Source organism: Portunus trituberculatus, chromosome 32, assembly GCF_017591435.1.
Source record: "Portunus trituberculatus isolate SZX2019 chromosome 32, ASM1759143v1, whole genome shotgun sequence".
Classification (NCBI taxonomy): Eukaryota; Metazoa; Arthropoda; class Malacostraca; order Decapoda; family Portunidae; genus Portunus; species Portunus trituberculatus.
The window spans coordinates 7258182-7285681 of NC_059286.1; the positions used below are offsets into that span (position 1 = coordinate 7258182).

Sequence of the window (27500 nt, forward strand, 5' to 3'; positions counted from 1 at the left end):
ATGAAGAAAACGTGGCAAATCTTAACAAATATAAACTACAAAAGTGTAGTTTCGGTGTGCGTGGCAGAAAAAAAAAAAACCGATCCAGGATAAGTCCCGGATCGCCTAGAATCTTCCTGAGATAAAATTGTCATAACTGATGATACTGAATACTCCGTTAATATGTTGTTGCGTAAAAAAGAAACATGTACCTAAAAGATAACATTATTCTAAGAAAATCTTTTTTCTCAAGAAAATAGTTTAAGACTGCAGAATGTCTTTACCTGACGCCACACACAACCACGTCAGTTGACTCGTTAAGCTGTGCTGGAAACTTCCAAAAGATGCATTCGGAAATTCATAAATGACTTGACATCTTGGGACAGGGCTCCTGTTGGGCGGTAAGCACTGGCAGTAGCATTGTTTGATAGGCGGTACTCGTAGAAATGTGATCTGCTCATTGTTTAGTATCACTATATCAATAACGCAGCGTATCATACATTAACAATAGAGGATGTCCTAGTTTATCTGCATTGCTGTAAGTTCTTCTCTTGTCCAACTCTCGGTGATGCAGTGTATCTTGTATGAACTAGGTACTGAGGCGTAGTGAGGGAAATTTACAGGGGACGAAACCTGAAAGGCTCAAAATGCCACCCCCAAAAGTAATAAAAATGTCAAATTATTAGGTATAATATACTTGTTTACACATAATAAACAAGTATATTTTACCTGATAATGAACTTTAAATCAATATTTTGCGCGCCTTCAATTAAACTAACGGTTATCGGTCATCAATATTCTCATTTCTTAACCTCGCTGGTGCAGCCCTCTGAGAAGTTCAAATGTACCGCCCAGCTGGGGCATTTGTCCCGCTCAACCCCCTCATCCCCCAACACTACGCCACTGATGAACTATCCCGAGTATTACTTTTGCTTGCAGAAAACAGTATTCCATCTTGAAAAATGGATGGCAACCGTTTGGGTGTCGCTGAAAAATTTGGCCCCATACACTCCACTGATTTAACTTTGTGACGTATCATGCTATATGAAAAGTCACACACACACACACACACACACACACTGCTGACAGCCCGATACCAGCAAAGGAAGTGAATTCAAACTGTTGTTTCTTTGTTGTTGGCCATTTGTGAACCATAGTATGACACTAGCGGAGCTGACATGCAGTTATAGTAGGGCTAATATAATGAGAAAATACAAGCATAAATACCCATGATCACGCATGCTGCCACCTCGGCCCGCGCAAGGTGAGTGCGTGAGACGAACCCCGCAACAAGGCACAATCATCAGCTATATTTCGTAGATACGCTCTGGCGTCTTACATGTGCTCTACTGAGTTCAAATCTAATAGTTATACCTGATAATGTGCACGCGGTAAAAACTTGACTGCAGTCACACACACACACCCGGTAGCTCAGTGGTTAGAACACTGGCTTCACAAGCAAGAGGACCGGGGTTCGATTCCCCGGCAGGGTGGAGATATTTGGGTGTGTCTCCTTTCACGTGTAGCCCCTGTTCACCTAGCAGTGAGTAGGTACGGGATGTAAATCGAGGAGTTGTGACCTTGTTGTCCCGGTGTGTGGTGTGTGCCTGGTCTCAGACCTATCCGAAGATCGGAAATAATGAGCTCTGAGCTCGTTCCGTAGGGTAACGTCTGGCTGTCTCGTCAGAGACTGCAGCAGATCAAACAGTGAAACACACACAGTTTGAGTGAGGAAGTGGTGTCAGCAAAGAGTGTGCATAGCTTTAAAGAAAAAAATGGATACGTGTAGATATGGAGACAGGGCCACACGAGTGTAAAGCCCAGGCCCAAGGAAGTACGTGTGTGTGTGTGTGTGCTTCCTCTAACTCCTGTATCTACATCCGTCCCCACTGAATTACACACTCACCTCCACCGAAACTTTTCCTCTTCCAACCGTCCATGTTTTAGGCTACAATTGTACTACACAAAACCATCTATTCGACGTGTATAGGACGCCGGTGGACTGACAGTGACGGGAAAGCCCCACCGCCCTTGAGATCCCCACTGTCTGAATTGGCTCAGCTCATGAGAGGAGCGCTTCACTACTAAGTAAGTACAAGGACAGCTCACACATGGGCTATCACTTCGGACATTATGCTTTATTAAGAGGCGATGTGGTTAGGCTATGTGCAGCAGGATACGTACGTATAATGAGAATGCCAGAGGAAGAGAGGGAGAGTGGAGGCAGCTTCTGGGTGCATGCAAGACAGCAGGTGATGAAATACTTGACACAGGAAGGGGACAATGAGGTGATGAGAGTCATGAGACGGCAGTGCGCTATGACGAGTCACGACACATGCCAGGAAGCATTTTAACCTTCTTAGCACTGGGACGCATTTTTATCACGAGTTTTGTTTATCATAAGACGGTTTTATTGACATTAAAAAAGGCTCTATGGAGGTCAGAAAATTAATGACCAGTCTTCACTATTTTAATCCCCACATGAATTTCTGAAACTACAAAATCATCAAATAGTAAGATGAATAAATAAGGAAAAGCACCATGATGCTAAGGGGATTTAAGAGTATTTGATATGAAAGGAAATAAAAACACAAACTTATGCAGGAATAAAATGTAATTTCACCTCAGCAGTAATACAGAACATGGAAGAGCCGGGCAGAGTAGCACATAACATAGCAGTACCACACCTTGGAAGATCCTCGACTGAGACGCAGCGCTCATGAGGTGTTTCACTCCCTCCCTGACGCTCAGCTCATGACCCGCACCGCAGAACAGACACGTGGTTAGTTCCATGAGATCTAGCAACACATGGTAGTTTCGAGAGTTATTGGTGATCCTAAACAGCAGCAGCGAGGCCATTCATCTGTTAAACTGATCCACAAGCACTGGTAGTAGAATATTTTGATTAACGCGCAGGTACAGTACGCTTTCACATAAGCACGCAAAGAACTTTAAATAATATCACAGGATTGCGTCAGGAAGTTTCTTTAAAGCAAGATCACATAACAGATGTTTGGTTGTGCTGCTGAGGTCCCCAAATCACCATCATTGTAAAGTACTCTTATCAACTTCACCAGTAAAGAGAAGTTACCTGTGTACAATTAACCGGCAAAGACGTAACACTGTGCTATGGAAGTGTAGTATAAGTGGTGGTGACAGCAGCAGTAGTAGTAATAGTAGTAGTTAGGAGCAGTGGTTATATTAGCAGTAGTAGTGGTAATAGCAAAAATAGTAGTAGCAACATAAGTAGTAATAGCTCCAGCAGCAATAGCAGCAGGATGAGGTGGTTAAATAAGAAACAGCAGTATCACAGTAATAGTAAGAAAAGAAAGCATGACAGTAGTAGTAGTAGTAGTAGTAGTAGTAGTAACACAATTTTACATCCAACATAAACGGTAGTGTTACAATGTACTGCATGTCCAACAGTCTGTATTGTTCAACACTTCCTTGGCTCAACACACTCCTATACGCACGAGGAACTCATCCACTTCATAATCTTCCAGACACAAAGCTTTAAGAGAGAGAGAGAGAGAGAGAGAGAGAGAGAATTACTAGTTATACAGGTAGACTAATGTGGCACTACCTGCTTGGCTGAGGTACGGTACAAACACTATTGGTGGGTTAGATGGACACAAGATACATATGAATATCCTCGGTGGGTAAATATTGCTCATGACTAACTTGGAGAAGTGAGAGAAAAAAAATATATATATGGGAATAATGTTGAATACCTTATGCTACACTGTCTAGTTTAGTTAATCTTTGAACTTTGTCTTTCATTTGGTTACTCTACTTGTTAGTATAATACGTTCTTCATATGTTGTTCTCTTTACTATGTTACTTATGTGTTCTTGTTAAATTATATGATGTGTGTTTTAAATGCATGTTTTCTATGCGTTTTTATACAGCTAGAGTATGTACGGCAAACCTTTATTATGAGCTTCACTTCAAAACCAGAAAGTCACAACTACTATAGGTAGATTATTTCCTTGTTCTTTCTCACGTGTCTTGTTCGTCGTCACAGTCGAGGAAGGTTGTTATTCTTGCTTACTAAATGAATAGCATGTGTTTTGTTCTTCACAATACATAACACATTCCCTGCACTAAGAGTTATACATTCCAGTTAGTGGGTGTGTAGAGCACAGCACTTCATCACATCACAATCCCTCCCCCCCCCACACACACACACATACATACACACCTATGTACTCAGCACACTGTTTACCTGGGATCAACAACATGAACAGCCACCATCAGCACTCAGCACTCCTGTGTATGTACAGCTAGTGAAAAGAGACCACACCTTCACTTGGGACACTGACTAGTAGTGAGTGCCTCTGTAGCACTCATGTTAATTGAACTTTGCAGGCTGCACAAAGGGTTGCTTTTCACTGATTTCATCACTAGTAAGAAATAAGGAAAACTTTTAACTAACTACATACTTCTAAAATCCATGAATATTTTTCCCTTATGTTTAAATTCCCTAAGAGCTATGAGCTATTTTATGAGTGAATCTTGCCAATAAAGATAACAAAAAGCAAGTCCCAGTCAGAAGTATGGTTTCTAATTAACTACCTGTTCATTTGTAACAAAATAAGCACACCATCTCTGCAACGCCCTTCACAAACGACGACAACTCCGAAAACCTGTAGGTAGTACATGGTATACATATGCATTGACATACGTGCTAAATAAAAACAAACAAAGATCTAGCTAACAACTCAACTAATTATACATACATATACATATGTATATATATATATATATATATATATATATATATATATATATATATATATATATATATATATATATATATATATAACCATATATATAGCATTATAAATAGATATGTATAAACTTGCAAATACCACTCACTGTCACTCCTGCTGCTTATTAAGAGTACTGAACACTAGCACCCAGACATGAGAGAGAGAGAGAGAGAGAGAGAGAGAGAGAGAGAGAGAGAGAGAGAGAGAGAGAGAGAGAGAGAGAGAGAGAGAGAGTCACAACCTAGCCCAGCAAAGTCTTATACATGCTTAGCCCTTGGTTACAATAATAAAATTCCTACATACTCAGCTTTTCCCATCAATGATGAGACAAAATCATCACTTTAAGACAACAGTTGAGGTGAGAAATAAGAGGACAAACTAAGCAACATCCTCTTGGCAGCTTACAATTTTTCCTAACAGACTGATGATAATGTACAGTTGCCTCACCTAGTGACGTCACAAAGTCCGGTAAATTTAATGTGTGGACCAAATAGAAATGAATGTATCAAGAGTTCTGCAAAGACCAAGAAGTGTGATGGGCAGAGGTGATTGTGTGACACTGCCTTTTTTTGTACAATATGACATCACTAGTTTGAGGAACTGCATATATTACATTTCAGTTGTATCAAAGAGTATGATGGGTGCACACTTATCAGAACTACTGAATTCCACATGGTGGGCTTGATGCATTCAGCTTCAATACTTTACCAAAGTAAAGTGGAACACAAACACATGTTTAGGATTCCTGGATGAACATAATGTGTTACAATATAGAGAAGAACAGGTGGAGACTATGGTACAGTACACTTCAATACGTAATAGAACACAAGTGGCACTGGATCACATCAATGACAAGGGAGGAAACAAGAAAAAAAATCAAGAAGGGTTAAATGTTATTCAAGTTTCTAATTTGATTATGAATTCTTTGAAAAACTTTTATATCTATTTGAAAACCAAAACAGGGCCACTGTTTCTAACCCAATGAGGAGAGAAGCTTTAAAAGTCAATGAGAACGTAAAATAATGATTCAGAGAGAGAGAGAGAGAGAGTTAAAATATGAAAAAGAACAATAACTTGGTCCTACAGGCAGAGGTGGGAACATTAATACATAACAGAAACAAAATAAATATTTGTACTGGTGGGAGTAAGAAAATAGAGATTTCCGTTGAGGTAAATTGCACAAATAAATAATCCCTATATAAACAAACAATACATATTACACATATGTCTAGGTAAAATATAAATAAAACACAGCGCCTTTCTCACCCTCTAACCAACCCACTGTTGATAAATAATGATAGCAATAATTTTTCATCTATATCTTGCTTCTCAAAGTTATTCACTTGAAAACTCTGAGAGAGAAATTAACAGATATGTTTTTTACACACACACACACACACTCACTCACTGCTGTTGTATACACTTGCCTCAATTTTCTGGGTGAGAATCGTCTCAGACTAAGTCTTATCGGACAGAGCGTTGTACCTCACAACAAAACAGACATACGTACGTACATCCCTATGGCCATACTGTATATCTTACCAAAAATTGTTCCTAAATATGTGAGGTGGTGGTGCATTCTTTACAAGACTTCCTTGTAATATAACCTAGTCCATAACGACTCTATCAGCAGATGTCCTTCAATCTGTGTGTATCAATAAGTCAACACCAGCCACTCTCCAGGGTGAGCACCTGCTGCCACAGAGCTCAGGGAAGGAACATTAACAAAGGGTCTTATTAGAAAATATAAAGTACATCACACCATTTTGCTGCACCAAGTTCATATAGATAATGATAATACTATGATAATAATGATAGTTATAATCTTTGTGATAAGATACTTAGCCTATAAATTAACCAGCACACCATTTTTCACTACACCCATGCAGGGGTGTAGCACAGAACTGAGTATGGTGAAGCACACCCTCCTGTCACACTTCAATGTAAAAATCTTCATGGCAAAATTTAATACTGCTTGTCCCACTGAAATACTTTGGAATACACACTGTAGTACTGCTTGCAGTTCAGTGTTAAAGATATGTTTCTACTTTACTCTGATAGGAATGAGGTCATGGCTGAGTCACATCCATTCTGCCTGACTTGTGGCTCGTGTCCCTGTGTCAAGCCGTGCAATGAGAAAGTGAGCTGAGGTAGTCAAAATTTATGTTAAGCTTAAAAGTTGAAGTCTTTCTCAGCTATGGCATATCACAGTATATGTATTTATGACCATAATTTTTTGCAGTATCTAAATAAGTACATAAGAAGAGATGTCTGATTAATATTTGTTTGGAAGTGTAAGATGAAATGACAGCGCTGAACATTAGATTAGCAAAACAATGGAATTGGTCAGCTGCCTGAAGCATGAATTGAATTTAGTTGATTGTTGACAGTACACAAGTTAAGATTTGCCAAATATTAGTAACAGTAATAGAAATTATGATGCTTTCCCATAGCTTATTTTTCACTGTCCTTCCCCCAGTGTCTAAGAAACACACATAGGCAGTATGCTCCTCAGAAACTCCTTCACTCAGCATTGCCATGATGATGTCCTTGTCTGAAAAACACATCTCACTGGGTCTTTGATGTTCAGGCCAAATTTAAAATTTTGCAATTTTGTTCACTCACACACAGTGCTGCATCAACGTGTGTGTGAGGCAAAACATTCATATAGTACTAAATTTCTTGACTCTCAAAATGTTTTGTCCTCTCTCACTCTTGAATATGTGTGAGTGAAGTGGTGGGGGCACAGCAAACTCACTGCTGCAATGTTAGCACTGACAGGCAGCCAGTAACTGAAACAAGCACCACTGATATCATGATAAGAAAAGGAGGTACATCCATGGGGACCACACACTTCATAGAAGCCTGTTAGCAACCATTGGCACATAATAGTAACTTAACCACACTCATGTCCATGCAATCGTACTAGTAGTTCCAACCACAAATCCCTCTGATGCGTAAGTAACAGTGCTTTCATTATTACCTAGAATACATTGCTGAGCATACTGCAAACATGTAATGGTGTTGTTTAGTCTAGTTCAGCTTAAATAAGTTTTATTGCCTATCTTAAACAGCACATGGTGGAGAAAGCTACCAAATAAGGTGTGTGTGTGTGTGTGTGTGTGTGTGTGTGTGTGTGTGTGTGTGTGTGTGTGTGTGTGTGTGTGTGTGTGTGTGTGTGTGTGTGTGTGTGTGTGTGTGTGTGTGTGTGTGTGTTATAAATAACATCAGTTGATACCTTCCCTGTGCATCAAGTCTGTCTGGAGCCTAACTTGAATCAATATGGTCAGCTTCACACATGTATGAGCTTCATCTTTCACCTCCTCCTCCTCCTCCATGTATTGCCGTGCCACTGCCCATAATAACTGAAACAATAGAGAAATGCCTACAATGTGGCCTCAGACTCAGAACACTGGGCATGACAAGAACACATACAGGGATCAACACCCCAGAAGCACACAATACACTGGGCACACTGGTGCACCGGGCCAGATGTGGGTGTGGCACCACCACTGCCACTGCTCCTGCATCACAGGTCCTCAGCAGCAGTGCCTTTCCATGAGCAAGCATTGATCTGCTGGGCCAGCACCACAGATGAAGCCCATGGCTGACTAGAGAAGTGTGAGGCATACATGGTATACATGGTCATGCCTACACCCAAAGCAACCCATCCAGTGCTGGGTAACCCTTGCAGTGACGACGACCGGACTGCCACTTGACACTTCAAACTAGCTCAATTCTTGCTGGGTGTTGGCAATGGCAGCTTGCTGGTGGCTGACTTAGTCCTGGATGCACCCAAGGGCTTGGGGATGCCTGAACCTTGCAGGTGTGGCTGGCGGGAGGCTGGGCCGGGGGAAGGGGGAGTGGTTACTTGTTCCTGCAAGGAGGTGTTGGATCCGTGGCGAGTGGGGCGGGAGGAGGAAGAGCCGTTCCTGGCCGATGCGGGATTGCTCCGGTGCTGGGTTGCCCTTCCCAAGGGCCGTAGTTCCTCTCCAGCCGGGGAGGAGCATCGTGAAGTGGCTGGTGAAGAGCTGGTGCTACTGGCACGGCTGCCATTACGACTGCCACGACCAAACCCCCCCACAGGGCCATCCAGCCCTGGGGAGGAGCAGCGTGAACCCCCGGGAGAAGAGCTGCAGCTGGTTGGGCGTGAACCACGGCCCCGTGATGTTCGAACTTGTGGTTGTCGCAGACGTGAGCCGGCCACATTGAGAGTACGGGGCCGGCCCTCTTCTTGAGGCGAGGTGTTGGGTGAGGCGGCACGGGAAGAGCCAGGGGACAGTGTTGGGGAAGATGGGAGAGCCAGGCGGGAAGGAGAAGTTCGCAGATTCTCGTGACTGAGGGATTTAGTGCGGGAGGTGAGGGGGCCATGGGGAGCAGCAGGGGCCACTGTTGAGGTGGGACGGCCAGGGCGCTGTGGTGGTCGTAAGCGAGTTACTACACTAGAAGCTCCAGATCCCCCAGGGCCTTGACTACGCCGCCGCTGCTCCAGACCACTTTCACCTTTGCGGAGCGTAGCCTCAGACCCTTCAGGCATGTGACTCAGGGAGCCTGGCGGAGCAGGGATGCGGCTGGTGGCCACAATGGTTGGCTGCCGCAGGCGGGACATGGGCCGACCCTTGGCATCGAGGCTATCCTGGGCAGCAGAGGAATAGGGCCGGTCGCTGGCTCGCCACCGAGCCAGCCGGGATGGCGCTTGGGGTCCCGGCAGGCGGCTGCGAATCACTGACTCATCTATCCTGATGCCGGCATCAACCAAGAACTCGTCGGTGGATGGGTCGAGCGCCGTCAGGCTGGGGAAGGAGACGGGGTGAGAGAGGCGCCAGGGGGGAGAGGCAAGGGGACCTGGTGGTCGGGGACGGGAGTAGGGGGCAGGAATGAGGCATTGAGGGATACGAGCAAGAGGGTGCAGACCGTGCTGCAGCCAGGAGGCTCCAAGGGGTCCAATGGGGTAGGCAGGGGGTGAAGACCAGGGGGCCAGCTCTGCCGTGTCCAGAAGGAAGAAAGAGTGAGGCAAGTGATCCAGAGGGCGCACCTCTGGCCGCTCCTCGTACAGGTAGTGGCTGTAGGGGTCCCTTGCGTGGTGGTCAGCTCCCCGGTAAGGGTCAGGGCTGTAGGGCTCAGGGAAGGCCATGGGGAGGTAGTCCTCAGGAGTGTCGTAAGTGAAATGAGTGGCCATGGTGGGCGGGGCATAGAGGTGGGGAGCCAGTGTGGGAGGCAGGGAATGGTACAGGTAAGGGTCCTCAGACTCCCGGGGCCGGGTGGGGCGGTGGCCGTGGTAGGGCATCTGTCCCATCCCACCCCGGCCTGTGCTGGAATACACGCCAGGAGAGTCGGGGCCGCCATCCATTTTGGGATGTCGCTTGGGGGTTTTGTCCCCCTGACTTGGACGGCCTGAAAATCCCTCCGGAGTTTCCCTGCGGCGAGGTGCACCGCTAGAGCGGGTGGTTGGGACGGGATCAAGATAGTGGGAAGCAGGGGAGGGGGAAGAAGAGGAGGAGGAAGAGGAGGGGCCACGGCGCCGGGCAAGGGTGTGGTAGGAGTCTGGAGGCTGAGGTGGGGATTGATGAAGTCCCTCCTCTCCCTCAAAGTCCTCCCCTTCTGAGGCGCTGTGGTGGCGGTGACGTGTGTGCTGGGGGGGCCAGGTGTACATCCCATGTGGGCTGGGGGGGCTGGCTGAAGGGTGGGGCCCTGGGGCAGGAGCGGCAGCCTCCTGGGCTCGTAGCCGCCGCCCTTCGTACAGCACCTCTGGATCCTCTGTGTCTGAATGGCTGCCTCGGTTATCCATGGACAAGCCACGGCCAAACCTGTGACGCCGTGGCTCCTCGGGACTGGTGTCGGCTGAGGCCACCTTGCGGCGCCAGCGTGGCCGTGACGTGCGCAGCCAGAACACTTCTCGCGCTGACAGTTCCTCCCCGCCCCGCTCGCTGCCCTCAGGGTAGGGAGGCCGCCTCGACCCAGACAGCTTTCGTGCATCAGCAAGGCGGTCCCTGGTGTCCCGTGAGGGCAGGTGGAGGTCCGTGTGGGAAGGGGGGCCGGGGGAGGGGGGTGAGGGTGGAGCCTGGTGGCGGGTTGAGGCAGGGGGTGAGTTGGGTGACAGCTGTTCCTCCCAAGACACGGTGGGTTCCTCCGGGCTGAGCAGCACCTCGTCACACATGTCACTCAGGTCCAGCTCGCTGCTCACCTCGTCCTCGTCCTCGTCATCCAGCGACCACTCAGACGGACGGCCACCAGCTCCCTTCAGTCCACCACTGCAAGGCCCACACACACACAAACACACACACACACACACACACACACACACACACACACACACACACACACACACACACACACACGGGTTAGTAGACAGGCTCACCACCACCACCACTAAGATGATGTCTGGATGATATTTACAGTCTCCATTTTAACAATGCTGATGTCAATGTTGAGAATTATTACATTTCAATGTGTACTGCAATATAACAACACAATATAACACCTAACTGATCCTCATTAATAACACTTAACACTCAAAGGTTACTATCACTGATAAGAACATTAATCTGAGATCTTAACAACTGTATTGCTTGACATGGATAGGTTATGATGATAGCACTCAGCACTCAGCACAATCCAGACATCATTATTGTTAATCTTAAAACAAGATCAGATATGCAACACATTCATCACTTATGCAATGTGCTTCATGACTATGCAATGTGAAACTCTGGGCGTCTGCTTGCAATTTACTCTTAGACACAAAGAGAATGGTTGAGGAAAGTTAAAAGAACATATATCTAAAAACAACAACCAAAAAAGTAGTTAAGTTTCATTATTTGAGCTCCAAAAAGATAGAAATGGCATGAAGGCCAAGTGTATTACTGTTAGCAATACAAAAATGCTGTGGAGTATCCATTGTTTCTGCTGTTTGTGACTTGAAGTAGTTTGTTTTACAGCAGTTCCCAGAAAATCCACATAAGCCATGGACAAGTGGTGACTGTTGTATTACATTTAACAATGACTTACTTCTATCATAATCTACTACATATTACTTAAGAGATCATCAATTATATCATATATCAACTTCAAATGCTTGGAAGTATTACATGATTTCTGTGAACTAAAAACAGGAGATAAATTATCAGAATATAAAATAAGGTGACATGAAGTAGGTGGTGTAAGCAAACTTTGGGGAAAATACAGAACATAAATTTCTAGCTATAAATTAACACAAAAACATATGTGGGAACTGAAGCACAGATAGATTCCTAAACCATAACAATCCTAAGACAGATGAAAGCAGTTCCCAAATTATGTATGTCATCATCACACATATTATAGCCAGTTATAGATGAGTTAAGTGTGGCATGTATTCCTTGTAACTGTGTTGCAGGGATTTCTATGTAATTCAAATGTAATTCAAATATCAACTAAAAGGTTGATACAAACAATATAAAATATTTTAAATTTTCTACTTTTGAACACTCATATATTGAAAAACTAATGTAACTCATCAATAAAGATCTTTGAGATATATCAACGATGCAAATTGCACATAACTTTGGAACTTACTGTCACCAGTCAACACATGGTGCAGTGGGGACTGTGATGGCACATTCAGAGGTAACTGACAGTGACAAACCACTCAATAAACAATTCCTGCGGCACAATGGCTCATAACGTTACGGAAGTGTAGGTCAGCCACTGAATGACTAGTGAATCAAGCTTGCAGCCTTTCAGCAGTGAGTCAGCCATGTACTGTGCTGTAAGCTACACAACTTGTACTGTATGAGAAAGGGAATGTGGAAGAGTTAGCCCATCACATGAATCACTGCACAACTTCAATTTGAGTGCCTTAGTCAAGGGTTTGCCAAGCTGTCAATCACACACTGAGCCTTAACATGCAAGGGAGGAAAATACACTAAAACTTCCAATAAGTCAGCAATCTATAAGCCAAAATTCCACATCAGCTGGCAAGGTAACAAAATAGTTACTTTGAGAACATGTAAAAAACTGCAATTTTTCTTTTCTTTTTTCCCTTTTTTCTTGCAAGCTGACACTATGGTGACTTCCATGAGTCAAGTTGGACCAAAGCCAGTAACAATCAGTGCACCTTGCTCTGTGGACATGGCACTAACAAGGCAGTGCTGGTGCTAGTTCTGGATGAAGGTCAGGAGGTTAAATACCTCACAGTGCCAAGCAGCAATGCCTCTTAGTGTGATATCCTCAGAGCCAGGTGTGAAGGGAGGCTCTGAAGGCTGGAAGGGATTGAAACTGAACACTCCGTGGCTGCAGGAGTCTCCAATGGATTTTAGTGATATTTCACAAAAGTTAGAATTTTGATAGTAGGTTGACAAAGGCTATTATACTGCTGACCCCTGGAGCTTTTACTGCAATACAAGCTGTCTGTCGCAAATCTTCACATTCCTGCCTCTCGTCTGTGTGTCAGGCAACATACTTCAGGTGCAATAAATATACACTTCAACATAAATGAATATTTGACTGACAACAAAGTCTAATACATTCAATAAATATGTCTAATACAAGAAAATGGTTCACATTTCATGGAAAAAGTGCCACAAAACTAATACAAGAGAGGAAGGGAGATTTGTGCACACTATGGCAAACTGTCAATATACACAATAAATGTCACTATTAACTGATGAAATGAAAGCAAGTACAATATAGTAACAGTAATAATAACAATAATAATAATAATAATAATAATAATAATAGTAGTAGTAGTAGTAGTAGTAGTAGTAATGATAATAATAATAATAATAATAATAATAATAATAATAATAATAATAATAATAATAATAATAATAATAACAAAAATTATAAACATTGAAAAACACAAAACTAAATAACTAAATAATTATCATTTACCTAAGAAAGCAACAAACAGACAGGCAAAAAAATTCATTAATAATAATAATAATAATAATAAAAAAAAAAAAAAAAAAAAACACTAACAAAAGGGGCCTAAATAATAATAAGACTAAAACCACCAAACCTGACACATTCCATACAAGACACACAAGGCAGTGGAATTATGCTGTGACAGGGAAACACTGAGCACACACTACTGTACGTCACTAAGAGGGGGAAATGCAGCTTATACAGCGCACATGCAGGGAAAGGGTTACGGAATACTCTTGCTGAGTCACTGGTGTCCTCTCATTAACTGATTCAAAGGGATTCATTACAAAATAGAATAGATAAAATAGATCAGTAAAATACATTGCTGTCTCTTCAATGAAAAATTATATTAGGTGTGTGTGTGTAAAATTTTAATACCAAAAAGAAATTATAGGAAAAATACAAAAATAAGTTATTAAATAAAAGTTAGTATGTGAATAACAAAAAGCACCAACAAAATAGTAAACAAAGATTAATTCAAAAAGTAAAATCACAACAACAAGAAGGCCACATACCGAAGGATGGTGTGTTCATCAGGCGGCTGCTTGGGTGCGTGTGAGTTGCTGCGTCGCCTCTCCAGGTATGGCGGCAGACGGTTCACCCCTGAGCTGCGGCGACTGGAAGAACGTGACCCTGACCGCCTCTCACCCAGCGCGTCCCCTTCGTTCCTCCCTCCCTCTGTGGTGACGCCGCAGGGTAAAAATTTGTTAACCCCTTCAGTACTGGGATGCAATTTTTATCATGACTTTGAGTATTAGATGATTTTATTCACATTAGGAAGGGTCTATGGAGGTCAGAAAATTAATGGCCAGAGTCTTCATTATTTAACTCCTGGGAAGCATTTTTGAGTATGATTAGACAATTTTATTTACATTACAAAGGGTCTATGAAGGTCAGATTAATAACCAGTGACTTCACTACATATTTAACTCCTTGAATTTTTTACTATGAGTTTTGTGTACAACTAGACTATTTTATTTACATTAGAAAGGGTCTATGGAGGTCAGACAATTAATGGCCACTGTCTTCACTATTTAACTCCTTCAGTACTGGAATGCATTAATTACCATGATTTTTTAGTATGTCTAGATGATTTTATTAAAATTAGGAAGGGTCTATGGAGGTGAGAAGATTAATGGCCAGAGTCTTCACTTTTTAACTCCTCTAGTACTGGGACATATTTTTTACCAAGAGTTTTGAGTATGATTAGATGATTTCATATACATTAGGAAGGGTCTAAGGAGGACAGACAATTAATGGACAGAGTCTACACTATTTAACTCCTTCAGTACAGGGATGCATTTTAATCATGAGTTTTGAGTATGATTAGACTATCTTATTTATATAAGGAAGGGTCTGTGGAGATCAGAAGATTAATGACCAGAGACTCACTATTTCTAATCCACATGAAATTCTGAAGCTGTACAAAATCACCAAATAGCAAGCAGAGTGAATATGAAAAAGTGTCATGTGTAGAGTGGGTGTCATGGTACTGAAGAGGTTAATGGTACCTACAACATGACAACATAAGCTTTTTGTTTTATCTAAGAAGGGAAATCTGGGCAAGAGCAACACGAATGACTAAACAAAACAAGACCCACTTAGATGCCAGTCCCCAAGCAAGTCCAAGAGTTAGCCACAAGAAAGAGATAAATGTCTTGAAACGTCCCTCTTAAACGTGTCCAGGTCACAGGAAGATGGAAATACAGAAGCAGGCAAGGAGTGTCTCTCTTTCACTCCTGATTCCTGCTGTGATAGAGGCACGAGACAGAAGGTAAAGGACAATGTGATAAGGGACAGCTATCTATTTACACCTAACCTAACCTAATGCAAAAAGATAGTGTATACTGTTCCTGTCCTTTTCTGTGGTGATGGTCAGAGATACAGCAGATAAAAGATAGAGTGTATTCTGTTCCTGTCATCTTCTGTGGTGATGGTGGGAAAGATAAAGTAGAAAAAAAAAAATGTATATTTTGTTCATGTTGTCTTCTGTGATGATGGTGAGAAAGATGAAGTAGAAAAGAATGAAGTGTTCTTTTATTACAGTCATCTTCTGTGGTGATAGTGAGAAAGAAGTGTATTTTGTTCGTGTCATCTTCTGTAGTGATGGTGAGAAAAATTAAGTGTATGGCTGTGCACCAACATTAGTACCATCAACAATTACAAGTACTACCACACACTAAACACACCTCCAGGTGACTTCTTCTCATCAGCCTTTGTGTCTCCAAGGATGCGCTGTTCCTGTTTCTCCTTCCTCTCGTCCTCTGTCTCCTGTCCTGCTGACTCACCCTCTGGAGAACCTCTCTGTGGGGACACAAACACTATTAATCTCTCCACTCTTTTATTACTCACCTCCCTCTCTTCATATTTACATCCATAAAGTGTGTATGTATGTGGATTTCTCTTCTAATATAAGCATACCTACATGCAAGCAATATCTATCTCAAATACATACCATTAATATTTTACAAACATTTAATTTATAATCTTTTGAAGTGACCCATACACTACATTTGTCATTTTCCATAATATACATAAGCAGAATTCACGTTCATACATCAAAATGCAAAATAAACATTGAGATGCATAATAATTCAAAATATCTGTCTGTTCCTCATGTATGAATTTATTTATAAACTCGCCTCATTTGTAAATTGTGTAAACCAGTACTGATAGAGTGACTGACCTGACTCTCGCACACCTCAATCTTGTCCAGAAGTGTGATGGTGGTGGAAACGGCCGCAGACACATCCCGGTCCACTTCACTCACCAGCAGACTCCCCACCACTGTCTCTAGTTCCTGGAAAGCAAGGCCACAACTCACATACTCACACACGTTGCAGCTTCTATATCACACGCTTAAATTATTCCTATGGTCGTCCTTACATCCTCTTTACCTTGATTTCCCTCATCAATATGTTTCTTTATCTAACTATTTGCTTAATTTCCCTGCTTTTCACTTTCTCTCCATGTCTCTGGTTCATATAAACACAACTTTCCCAGCTACAATTTGCTGCTCCACTCCCTCTTTCTGCTACAAACCTGCAATCTGGTTTTGTCCTCTGGCAGGGAGAGGGTGGCCTTCATCTGTGGCAGCAGCATCACCAACTTCAGTCTGATGTTGGGCACCCTGTCATCTGAAGGACGCACAGACAAATGAATGAGTGAGAAATATTGCCAATGTTTTTAATTGCACACATACATCTCTGCTACCAATACAAAGTTAGGCAAAAAAGAAATCTGAGATATACCCAAAGTTATTCAATCATTCAATTTAACAATTATAATGATGAAGACAAAGATGGTGGTTGTGGTGCAGTTGCAGCTCAGCACACAGCCAAGCAACTCACTGTGCAAGGAAAGGAGTGGTCTGAAGAAGTATGTCTTAAAGAACAGCTTGGAGAACATCTCAAGGATCATCGTGGCAATGTTCAAGAACAACATTCTCTTGTGACAACTGTTCCCATCACAGAACTCTGGAAAATGGGGAAAAATTATGAGGTATCTTCTGATGTTCACACTCCAAACATACTATACAAGAATCAGGCACTAATTTTTCTACAACAGCCTTTCATATATCAATGCCATAACAGCTATTTCATTCAGTTCCTGAGTGAGGGGGTGATAATGAACAGGACAGGACGTACCAGAGACAAGAGTGTTGCAGATGTGTTCCCGGTGTTCTGTGGAGGTCATGTGATGTAGGTACACTAACAGGGTCCTGGCGGCAGCAAGGCGGCAGGGGATGGGCCTCTGTGGGATGGCAAAGACATGGTGAGTGAAGGGAGGTGAAGGAGACAAATCATAAACAGTGTGTATTATGAGTTCTTCCAAGATAAATTTAGCCATGAATCTTAAACCATGATCATAACAAATTCAAATCAATATAAATCAATATACAAAATAAATGAAGACAAATAAATCTCCCATGATAAATGTATGAACTATAAAAAATGGGTATACTTACAGCTGTCTGCATTCTGATCACCATGAGGGGAACCAGCTGTGAAAAGAGCATGTCTGGCGGCAGGCAAGGCGCAAGAGCTGCCGCCTGAGTGAGACATTCAGCATGCACTCTCCACATGCTGGTAACACTGACAGTCTCCTCGCCTTGCTTCAGCGCCCCCACCACCTCCAAGAGCTCCCCCCGCTGAAGGCAAAGAGACACATGGTAAAGATGCCATGAAAAGATCAGCTGAACCTTATGGTCTACTAAAAAATCCTGATGGTGTCTTAATGTCTGTCTCTTAAATGGTACAAGAGTGAGAGAGGCATTTTAATCTTTCCAAGCGATTGAATTACGACTACCCATTAAAAATCATTTAGTGACACCATCAAATATAAAAACACCTCGGGCAAACACCTAAAAAAGTGTCGACAAATGAGACACAGTTTTGGATGAGGCAATGACCCACAACCACTCTATCAATAAACCCACCAACCAATCCATCAGTTAGCAGGTACACAAGTGTCCGTATTCAGAAACTCCTTACAATTTCATCACAACAGTTTTCCAAGGCCACAGAGACAACTAGCTGGGTTTTCAAGATAGTTTCTCCTAATAATAATCTAGAAATCTTGCTGGTCCATCACCAGAACCATACAAATACCCTTAAAAGCATGATTATCTTCAACTGAAGCCTTTGGAAAGTATTTTTTTCTGCCAACTCTTTCCCATCATTACCCTCTCACCTTTCTCCTCCCATTACTGTCCTCCCACTCACCTTCTCTCAAAACTGTCCCATCCCTACCCTTCCCTTCCTTATCATTGACCAATGGAAAGTAGTGATGGTGAGAGAGCAAAGTGTTTAACCTGTTCAATACTGGGACACAATTTTACCTTGAAATTTGTGTGCGATATGACAAATTTACATTAGAAAAGGTCTTTGGAGGCCAGAAGATAAATGGCCACAGTCTTCACTATCTTAACCATGGAAACATTAACCTTTTCAGTACTGGAACACATTTTTACCTTGAAATTTGTGTGCAATAAGACTATTTTATTGACATTAGGAAAGGTCTATGGAGGTCAGAGGACAAATGGCCACAGTCCTCACAATTTAAATCTCCAACATGAGTTTCTGTAGCTTTAGACTTTTAGAGTCACCAAATAGTAAGCAGAATGAATATGGAAACATGTCATGCTACTGAAGTGTATAACGAAGATTCATGGCCACAATCTCCACTACTTTACTCCCCCACATGAGTATCTGAAACTTTATAGTCACCAAATAGTAAGCAGAATGAATATGGAAATGCGTCATGCTACTGAAGAGATTAAAACAGTCATTTCCAGTGTCCACTCTGTTAATTTATCTCACCAATATATTCACTACTATGCATCACTAAAGATCTTGATGTTTGGACTATTTTTTATTATATAACTGAATAATTATCCATTAGACTGATAAGACTGATGAAGCTTGATTTGCCACACTACTGAAGGGATCAAGAATACCAGCCAAGGACTTACTGGGGACTGTGGTGCAATGGCGTTGTGTCGGTGCATGGTGGTGATGATATTAGGCAGGTTGGGGATGAGGGCTGCCAGCACCTCCAGGCTCTCTGACCTCAGCAGCTGCAGCAGACCCTCCTTCAGCAGCCCCACTTCAGCCCCAACCAGTGTGCACAGCTGTCAGGAGGAGGAGGAGGATAAATAAGATAAGGTACAACACAGGATGAGAAAGAGGAGGAGGAGTAGGAGGAGGGATAATGGTGTTATTGTCTGTTTGATTACAAAGCTCTCTCTCTCTCTCTCTCTCTCTCTCTCTCTCTCTCTCTCTCTCTCTCTCTCTCTCTTCCTCTATTCCTCTCCCACTTTCTTCTTTTTGCCTTTGTTTCTCATTTTCTTGATCTTTATTTCTCTATTCCTCATTTCTAATTCAAATTTTCTCTGTACCTTCAAATGTCCCAACTTTTTCCTATTAACACTCCAGCTTTCTCTCTCTCTCTCTCTCTAGTACATTTTACATAACTACTTCAGATATTCACCAATAATTCACACACACACACTGCACAAGGCTTTCTTCTTCCTCTCACCCCTATTCTGTCCACCTCTCAATAGTTAACTAGTACTCTCAATCATTCATCCTTTCCTCTGGTACACTCGGGAACTCCCTGCCTGCTTCTGTATTTCCATCTTCCTATAACCTGAACTCATCTAAGAGGAAGGTTTCAAGATATTTATCCCATTCCTGTGGCTAACTCTCTTGGATCTGCTCAGAAACTGGTATCTAAGTAGGCCTTTCCGTTTAACTGTTTTTGTTGCCCATAGCCAGATTGCCTCTCTTACATTAAATAAATTCATGGACTCACTTGATGAAAAGCAGCAGCCACAGTAATCCTGACTTGGTGGCTTGGATCAGTAAGGAGGGAAGACACAGTGGAATGCAAACTGGTGCGGTAGGAGGTGGAGCCGCCAGCGAAGGCCACCATACATGGGAGGTTGTAGGCGCACTGTTGGCGACACTCTGCCTCGTACTCACCACTACGGACTTCTGCTACTAAGTCTGGCATCTGTAGGGGGAAATAGGACTTTAGATTAGTGTGTATAGAGGAGGAAGGGTCTATGCTAAATATTCTATGGTATCTATAGTAAGAATGTAGATAAAAGAGAGGAATATGGTTGTGTGACTCTTACATGACTTGAAACTGTACTTATGGGGATCATGAAAGCAAGAGTTGGTGTTTAAGAATGAAAGGAGAGAAATAAAGGAGAAATAACATGAAAAGAATAAAGACAGGAGAGGAAAATGAGGATCAGAAAGAGGAGGAACAGGAAACAGAAGAGGAGATGAAGGAAGATGAAAATAAGGATCGCTATTTAAGAAAATAAAAGGAGGGAAATAAAAGAGAAATAAAGCAAGAACAAGAATAAAGACAAGAGGAAAATAAGGAGCAGTAAAAAGAGGATCATGAAACAGAAGAGGAAATGAAGAAAAATTAAAGTAAGGATTGCCGTTAAAGAAAAATGAAAGGAGGGAATAAAGAAATCAAGCAAGGACAAAAACAACGGAGAGGAAAATGAGAAGCAGGAAGAGGAACAGGAAACACGAGATGGAGGAAAAAATGAGCCAGTGTTCATTGGTGGGGTAAGGAATATGAGCATTTAGGGCCGAGGGGAGTAAGGAGAGGCCAGAGAAAAGGGGATGACTGTGCTGTTAGAGAGGAGGACTGAGCAAAGACTGATTCTCCTTGTCTGAATGAGAGGTGAGGGAGGATGCAACACACCTACATTATCTTGGGAATAAAGAACATCAGTATTCTCAAATTACGAAGGGAACATGTTTGCCTCTCAATGTCTTAAGGCAGATACATGTTTTTCCTTAACAAGTGAGATATATGGAGCTTATCAGTGTGAAGTTTATATGCTAATTACAAATAATGGCAGGAAAACAAATTTGTAAGAAGAAAAGAACAGCAGTATTCTCATATAACCAAGAGAACAGGTTTGCCTCTCAATATCTTAAGGGCAGATATGTGCATGTTTTTCATATACAAAGGAGATACATAGAATTTATTAATGTGGGTTTTATATGCTAGTTACAAATAATGACAGGAAAAAAAATTAGTAAGAAGAAAAGAACATCAGTATTTTCACTTAAACAGAACATATTTTTTCTCAATTTTTCAAGGAGATACGTGTTCTTCATTTACAAGAGAGACATAGAGAGCTTACTAATGTGAAGTTCATATGCTGCAGTTGCAAATACTGGCAGGAAGTCACGCACACACATACACACACATGCACACACACACACAAAAAATAAATAAATAAAATAAATAAATATATGAATAAAATAAATACATAAATAAAATAGATTTGGCTCTCAATTTCTTAGGCAGATACATGCTCTTCATATACAAGGCAGACATAGAGAGCTTATAAATGTGAAGTTTATACGCTGCAGTTACAAATAATGGCAGGAAAACAAGCTTGTAGTAAAAGCATCAGTATTTTTTATATAACAAAGATAACAGATTTGCTTCTCAATTTCTTAGACAGTTACATGTACGAGGGAGATATATGGAGGTTATCATACAAGTTTATACACTGCAGTTACAAATTGCGGCAGGAAAATAAGCTTGCATTAAGAGCATCAGTATTTTTACATAAATAAAAAAAAAAATTTGCCACTCAATTTCTCAGGTAGATAAAAGTTTTTCATCAACAAGGGAGCTAATCAAGTAAAGTTTATAAGCTACAGTTAGTAAGAAAAAAAAAAATAAAAATAATAATAATAAATAAATAAAATAAGAAACTTGTATTAAAACCACAAATAACAACATAACTTCATCCAACACTGCAGATCCCAGTGTTGCAGCACCTTAAGGCAACCCAGTGCTGTCATCACCACCACAACACACAACACCACTCACCGGTAGCTCAGTCTTCTTGCAGTCCGGCAGTCCCAGCTTGGCCAGTGTGCAGTAGAAGTTAAGGAACCAACCCTTCTGTTCGTCTGTGAGTTCATCTTTATGGCAGAGAGAGAAAGACAAGGTTATAGAGAGAGAGAGAGAGAGAGAGAGAGAGAGAGAATATTATGTTGTCTACTTTCTTTATTCTTGTTCTTGCTTTCTTTCTCTTTTTATTTCCCTCCTTTCATTTTTCTAAACACTGATCCTTATTTTCACCCCATACGAGAGAGAGAGAGAGAGAGAGAGAGAGAGAGAGAGAGAGAGAGAGAGAGAGAGAGAGAGAGAGAGAGAGAGAGAGAGAGTAAACACCTTGATACATCCACATTCCAACTATCACAACCCTACATCAACAACTAACATCATTCTATTTTTATTCCCTTCCCTCTAAGCTTCACTGTTACTCCCCCTTCCAAGCTCCACCTTCCTTACCATGCAGGCCGTGACACAGGCGGCCCAGGAGATGTGCAGTGACAGGCAGCGATGCATCCTCCACACGCAGAGCCCTCTCACAGATCTTCCTTACAAGGGGCACCAGCGTTCCTACTCGTGTTTCTGCAGAGTACAATAGGAGTCACTATACTATGCTAAGGAAGAATGAAAGGGCTGTTAAGTGTGTGTATGTGTGTATGAAGGGGTAATTTGTATATGATTTGTATGTATGTAAACGTGGGACTTTTTTGTAATGTTATAGATCAAAGAGTGAGTAATGTTTGTCATGGTCAGTAAAAACGAGAGTAATCATATATTCTAGGGGAAGAAAGAAAGGGCTGTTAAGTGTGTGTGTGTGTAAGAAGGGTGATTTGTATGTGCTGTAAATCCAGGACTTTGGTAGTGTTGTAGATAAAAATGTGGGTAATGTTTTTCAAGGTCAGTAAAAATGAGAGCAATTATATATGCTAGGAGAGAAAGAAAGGGTTGTTGGTAAGTGTGTGTGTGTGTGTGTGTGTGTGTGTGTGTGTGTGTGTGTGTGTGTGTGTGTGTGTGTGTGTGTGTGTGTGTGTGTGTGTGTGTGTGTGTGTACGATGGGTTGATTCGTATATGTGCTGTTAACCCATGACTTTCTTCAGTGTTATAGATCAAAGTGTGAGTAATGTTTGTCACGGTTAATTCCAGACCAAACGGTGGGTTACAATCAAGGCTTACTTGCTACATTCACTCTTACCTAATCCAATCCAACAGAAGTCAGTTTTTTAGTTTCATTTTGGAAGCTAATGGCTTTCTCAGTGAATGCTTCATATTATCGGGTTAAGATAATAATAAAAAACAGCCTTAACACACTCCAACATAGCCTAAAATACATCCTGATACCCTAACACACCCTTAACCTCTTAAGTACTGGGAAACATTTTTAACCATAAGTTTTGGACATGATTAGGTGATTTTATTGACATTAGGAAAGGTCTATGAAGGTCAGAAGATTAATGGCAAGAGTCTTCACCATTTCAATCCCATGACTTTCTGAAGCTGTGAAATCACCAAACAGTAAGCAAAATGAATATAAAAATACATCATGGTACTGAAGGGGGTTAATTCTGGTGACATGTGCTATTTGATCCCTTACCTTCATCCAGCAGGGGGATCATAAGGACAACAGTGTTGATCCCGGCCAGCCTGACACTGGTCTCCTCGTCTGAGCACAGGTCCACCAGCTCAGGTAGGATGTTGGTCTTGGTGGGGTCCAGACCGAGACCACGAGCCACTGCCGACAGCTGGCTACACATGCTGCCCCTAACCTCCCCACAGACATCCTGACACAGACTCTGCACCACGCCAACAACCTCGGTCTTGAGCCTGTGGAGAAGAACCTGTTACTGTGTGTGTGTGTGTGTGTGTGTGTGTGTGTGTGTGTGTGTGTGTGTGTGTGTGTGTGTGTGTGTGTGATTCACCTCGGTAGCTTACTGGTCACCCAGCCAGTCTTCCCCATTACAGAGTGAGCTCAGAGCTCATAGACAGATCTTCGGGTAGGACTGAGACCACATAACACACTCCACACACCGGGAAAGCGAGGCCACAACCCCTCCAGTTACATCCCGTACCTATTTACTGCTAGGTGAACAGGGGCCACACACTAAGAGACTTGCCCATTTGCCTTGCCGCTTACCAGGATTCGAACCCGGCCCTCTCAATTGTGAGTCCAGCATGCTAACCACTACACCACGCGGTGTGTGTACCTCCCAATGTCCCAACTTTTTCCTATTAACACTCCAGCTCTCTCTCTCTCTCTCTCTCTCATTTTACATGACTATTTCAGATATTCACCAATAATTCTCACACACACACACACACACACACACACACACAGTTTTGCTCTTCTGATCTTGCTAATCACATGCCTCTTCTCTTCCTTTGGCCTCACTGCACAAGGCTTTCTTCTTCCTCTCACCCCTATTCTGTCCATCTTTCAATGGTTAACCAGTGTGTGTGTGTGTGTGTGTGTGTGTGTGTGTGTGTGTGTGTGTGTGTGTGTGTGTGTGTGTGTGTGTGTGTGTGTGTGTGTGTAGAGTAAAGGCCATACTCTGAACACTTCCACCCTGCACTCCACTACTGTCAAAAGGATCTAGTTGAAGTGACACGGTTTTTAAGAGTGGTTTTTTTCCAAGTTGTAATGACAGATTAATATTTTTCAGTGTCCTTTCCAGTTTCCCATTTTTTCTTTTCCTGTGTGTGTGTGTGTGTGTGTGTGTGTGTGTGTGTGTGTGTGTGTGTGTGTGTGTGTGTGTGTGTGTGTGTGTGTGTGTGTACAGTATTTTCTGAATGTGTTTATGACCTTGAAGAATGCACTCATCCTTACTCTGTGTGTGTGTGTGTGTGTGGTGAAAGGTAATGCAGGAACATCTGTGAGGGATCCTTATATGTATGTTTATTATCTCTATGAAAGCACATCATTTCCTTTCACTACCTTGAAGAGAGAGAGAGAGAGAGAGAGAGAGAGAGAGAGAGAGAGAGAGAGAGAGAGAGAGAGAGAGAGAGAGAGAGAGAGAGAGAGAGAGAGAGAGAGAGAGAGAGAGAGAGAGAGAGATGTGTGCATACTGTAGGTAAAAAAATAATAAATAAATAAATAAATAAATAAAAAAAAATCACCACTCTTCACACACACACACACACACACATACTTACACAAAAGGCTCAAACTTGGTGGCAATCTTTCCAATAAGCTTGCAAGCGGCCAGTCGAGCAGACACCTGCTGGGACTGCCCCTTGGAGACAGCCAGGGGAAGGATCTGGGCCACAGAGAGAGAGAGAGAGAGAGAGAGAGAGAGAGAGAGAGAGAGAGAGAGAGAGAGAGAGAGAGAGAGAGAGAGAGAATGGCTTAGTATCTTATATGTCACAAAGTAATTCAATCTTCTAATTACTAATACTACTTCTTATATTGTGACATAAGAACAGTTTTGTATGTCATTATATCATTCATTATCAAAACTACAGCTGATTAATGATACTATGTGTGTGTGTGTGTGTGTGTGTGTGTGTGTGTGTGTGTGTGTGTGTGTGTGTGTCCTTGATATTCCTAAAAATACTAATGACTTCCTCCCTCCAGTAATAATTAGTTCTTTGAAGGTTTGGTGAATGTGTGTGTGTGTGTGTGTGTGTGTGTGTGTGTGTGTGTGTGTGTGTGTGTGTGTGTGTGTGTGTGTGTGTGTGTGTGTGTGTGTGTGTCCTTTACCCTGCCTCACCTCATCTCGGATGACATCTCGTGGCAGTAAGTCAATCACGTCCAGTAGAGTCTCCAGCCACGCATTGGCAACCACTGAGGGGGTAGTAGTAGTAGTAGTAGTAGTAGTAGTAGTAGTAGTAGTAGTAGTAGTAGTAGTAGTAGTAGTAGTAGTAGTAGTAGTAGTAGTAGTGGTGGTGGTGGTGGTGGTGGGTAAAAAGAAGTTGATTAATGAAAGAAGAGTAACATTCAATATAGTAACTTCTGAAATATTGTCAATTATCTATCTAAATAAATAGCTCAACGATTTATGACACACACACACACACACACACACACACACACACACCTGCACAACTAAGACATCTCTCCCATTTTTTTGACTAACTCTTTCTGGTCTTTTCATGGACATGCATCTCTGTGGGCTTATCTGTTCAATTATTGTTTTTGTTATCCCTTGACCAGTCTTCCCTTGACCCCTTCAATACTGGGACACGTTTATACCTTGAGTTTTAGACCATTTTATTGACATTAAGAAGGGTTTATATAGGTCAGAAGATTAATGAACACAGTCTTCACTATTTCAACCATGGAAAAATCGAACTCCTTCAGTACGAGGACACATTTTTACCTTGAGTTTTGTGTACGATTACACCATTTTGTTGACATTAGCAAGGATTTATGGAGGTCAGAAGATTAATGGCCAAGTCTTCACTATTTAAATAATGGAAACATAAACTCCTTCAATACTGGGACACATTTTTATCTTGAGTTTGTGTACGATTAGACCATTTTGTTGACATTAGCAAGGCTTTATGGAGGCCAGACGATTAATGGCTACAGCTTTCATTAATTTAACCATGGAAACACAAACTTCAATACTGGGACACATTTTTACCTTGAGTTCTGTATACGATTAGACCATTTTGTTGATACTAAGAAGGATCTATGGAGGTCAGAAGATTAATGGCCACAATCTTCACTAATTCAACCCCCACAAAAAGTTTCTAAAGCTGTATAAAGTCACCAAATAGTAAGCAGAATGAATATGGAAACGCGTCATGGTACTGTACAATAAGTCAAGTAATAAAGGTTTTAATTAACTCGTGTACGGCTCACTTGGGTCCTTGCTGTCTATGGAGGTCAGGATGCTCTTCAGGAAAGTATGAGTGAAGTTAGTATGGGGGACCAGATCATTTTGCAGCAGTGTAAGGGCGTCCTGCGCAGTGTTCCCCCTTGTCGTTCCCTGTCCCCCATCCAGCCCGGACACCACGCTCCCAAGATCCACATTTTCGCTCCCTCCACCTCCTGTACCTCCTCCTCCACCACCACCTGTGCCTCCTGTTCCACCTCCACCTCCTCCTCCTCCACCGCCTCCACCACCACCACTACCAGCCAGGAGGGTTAGTCCACTCTGGGCTCTGAAATGGAAGGAAGTGGATTAGTAGTGGATCTTAGAGAATAACATGTGTATTTTTTGACAGTATTCATTCAAGGTCGTGTGATAAATTACGAAACCTCACACACACACACACACACACACACACACACACACACACACACACACACACACACACACACACCTATTGATCTATTAGGAAATCTATTTTTGTTCCCTCTTATCTGTTCTTCTCTTGATAAGCTTATTGTTGTGTCCTTCTAAGGGTGTGTGTGTGTGTGTGTGTGTGTGTTATCAGCTAAGAGAGAGAGAGAGAGAGAGAGAGAGAGAGAGAGAGAGAGAGAGAGAGAGAGAGAGAGAGAGAGAGAGAGAGAAA

The 27500-nt window shown here is 42.2% G+C and overlaps 1 protein-coding gene and 1 long non-coding RNA gene across 2 annotated transcripts in view; one reads left to right on the top strand and one right to left on the bottom strand.

The window, feature by feature from the left end:
- Window positions 1-7956, top strand: part of LOC123512116 — a 14890-nt gene extending 6934 nt beyond the window's left edge. Inside the window, exon 2 of the long non-coding RNA XR_006677030.1 lies at window positions 7854-7956. This is a non-coding gene — a long non-coding RNA (uncharacterized LOC123512116). The remainder of the gene's footprint in view (window positions 1-7853) is intronic.
- LOC123512114 (serine/threonine-protein phosphatase 4 regulatory subunit 4-like) overlaps window positions 2576-27500 on the bottom strand; it is a 37781-nt gene continuing 12856 nt past the window's right edge. The window contains exons 3-18 of the mRNA XM_045268354.1: window positions 26845-27146; window positions 25748-25821; window positions 25191-25294; window positions 23635-23864; window positions 22503-22625; window positions 22035-22129; window positions 19971-20171; window positions 19129-19287; window positions 17623-17805; window positions 17303-17408; window positions 17006-17131; window positions 16698-16792; window positions 16342-16455; window positions 15845-15959; window positions 14171-14333; window positions 2576-9544 (exon numbers count right to left, since the gene is read on the bottom strand). Coding sequence (XP_045124289.1) covers window positions 8485-9544; window positions 14171-14333; window positions 15845-15959; window positions 16342-16455; window positions 16698-16792; window positions 17006-17131; window positions 17303-17408; window positions 17623-17805; window positions 19129-19287; window positions 19971-20171; window positions 22035-22129; window positions 22503-22625; window positions 23635-23864; window positions 25191-25294; window positions 25748-25821; window positions 26845-27146 — 3250 coding nt within the window. The 3' untranslated portion in view covers window positions 2576-8484. The remainder of the gene's footprint in view (window positions 9545-14170; window positions 14334-15844; window positions 15960-16341; window positions 16456-16697; window positions 16793-17005; window positions 17132-17302; window positions 17409-17622; window positions 17806-19128; window positions 19288-19970; window positions 20172-22034; window positions 22130-22502; window positions 22626-23634; window positions 23865-25190; window positions 25295-25747; window positions 25822-26844; window positions 27147-27500) is intronic.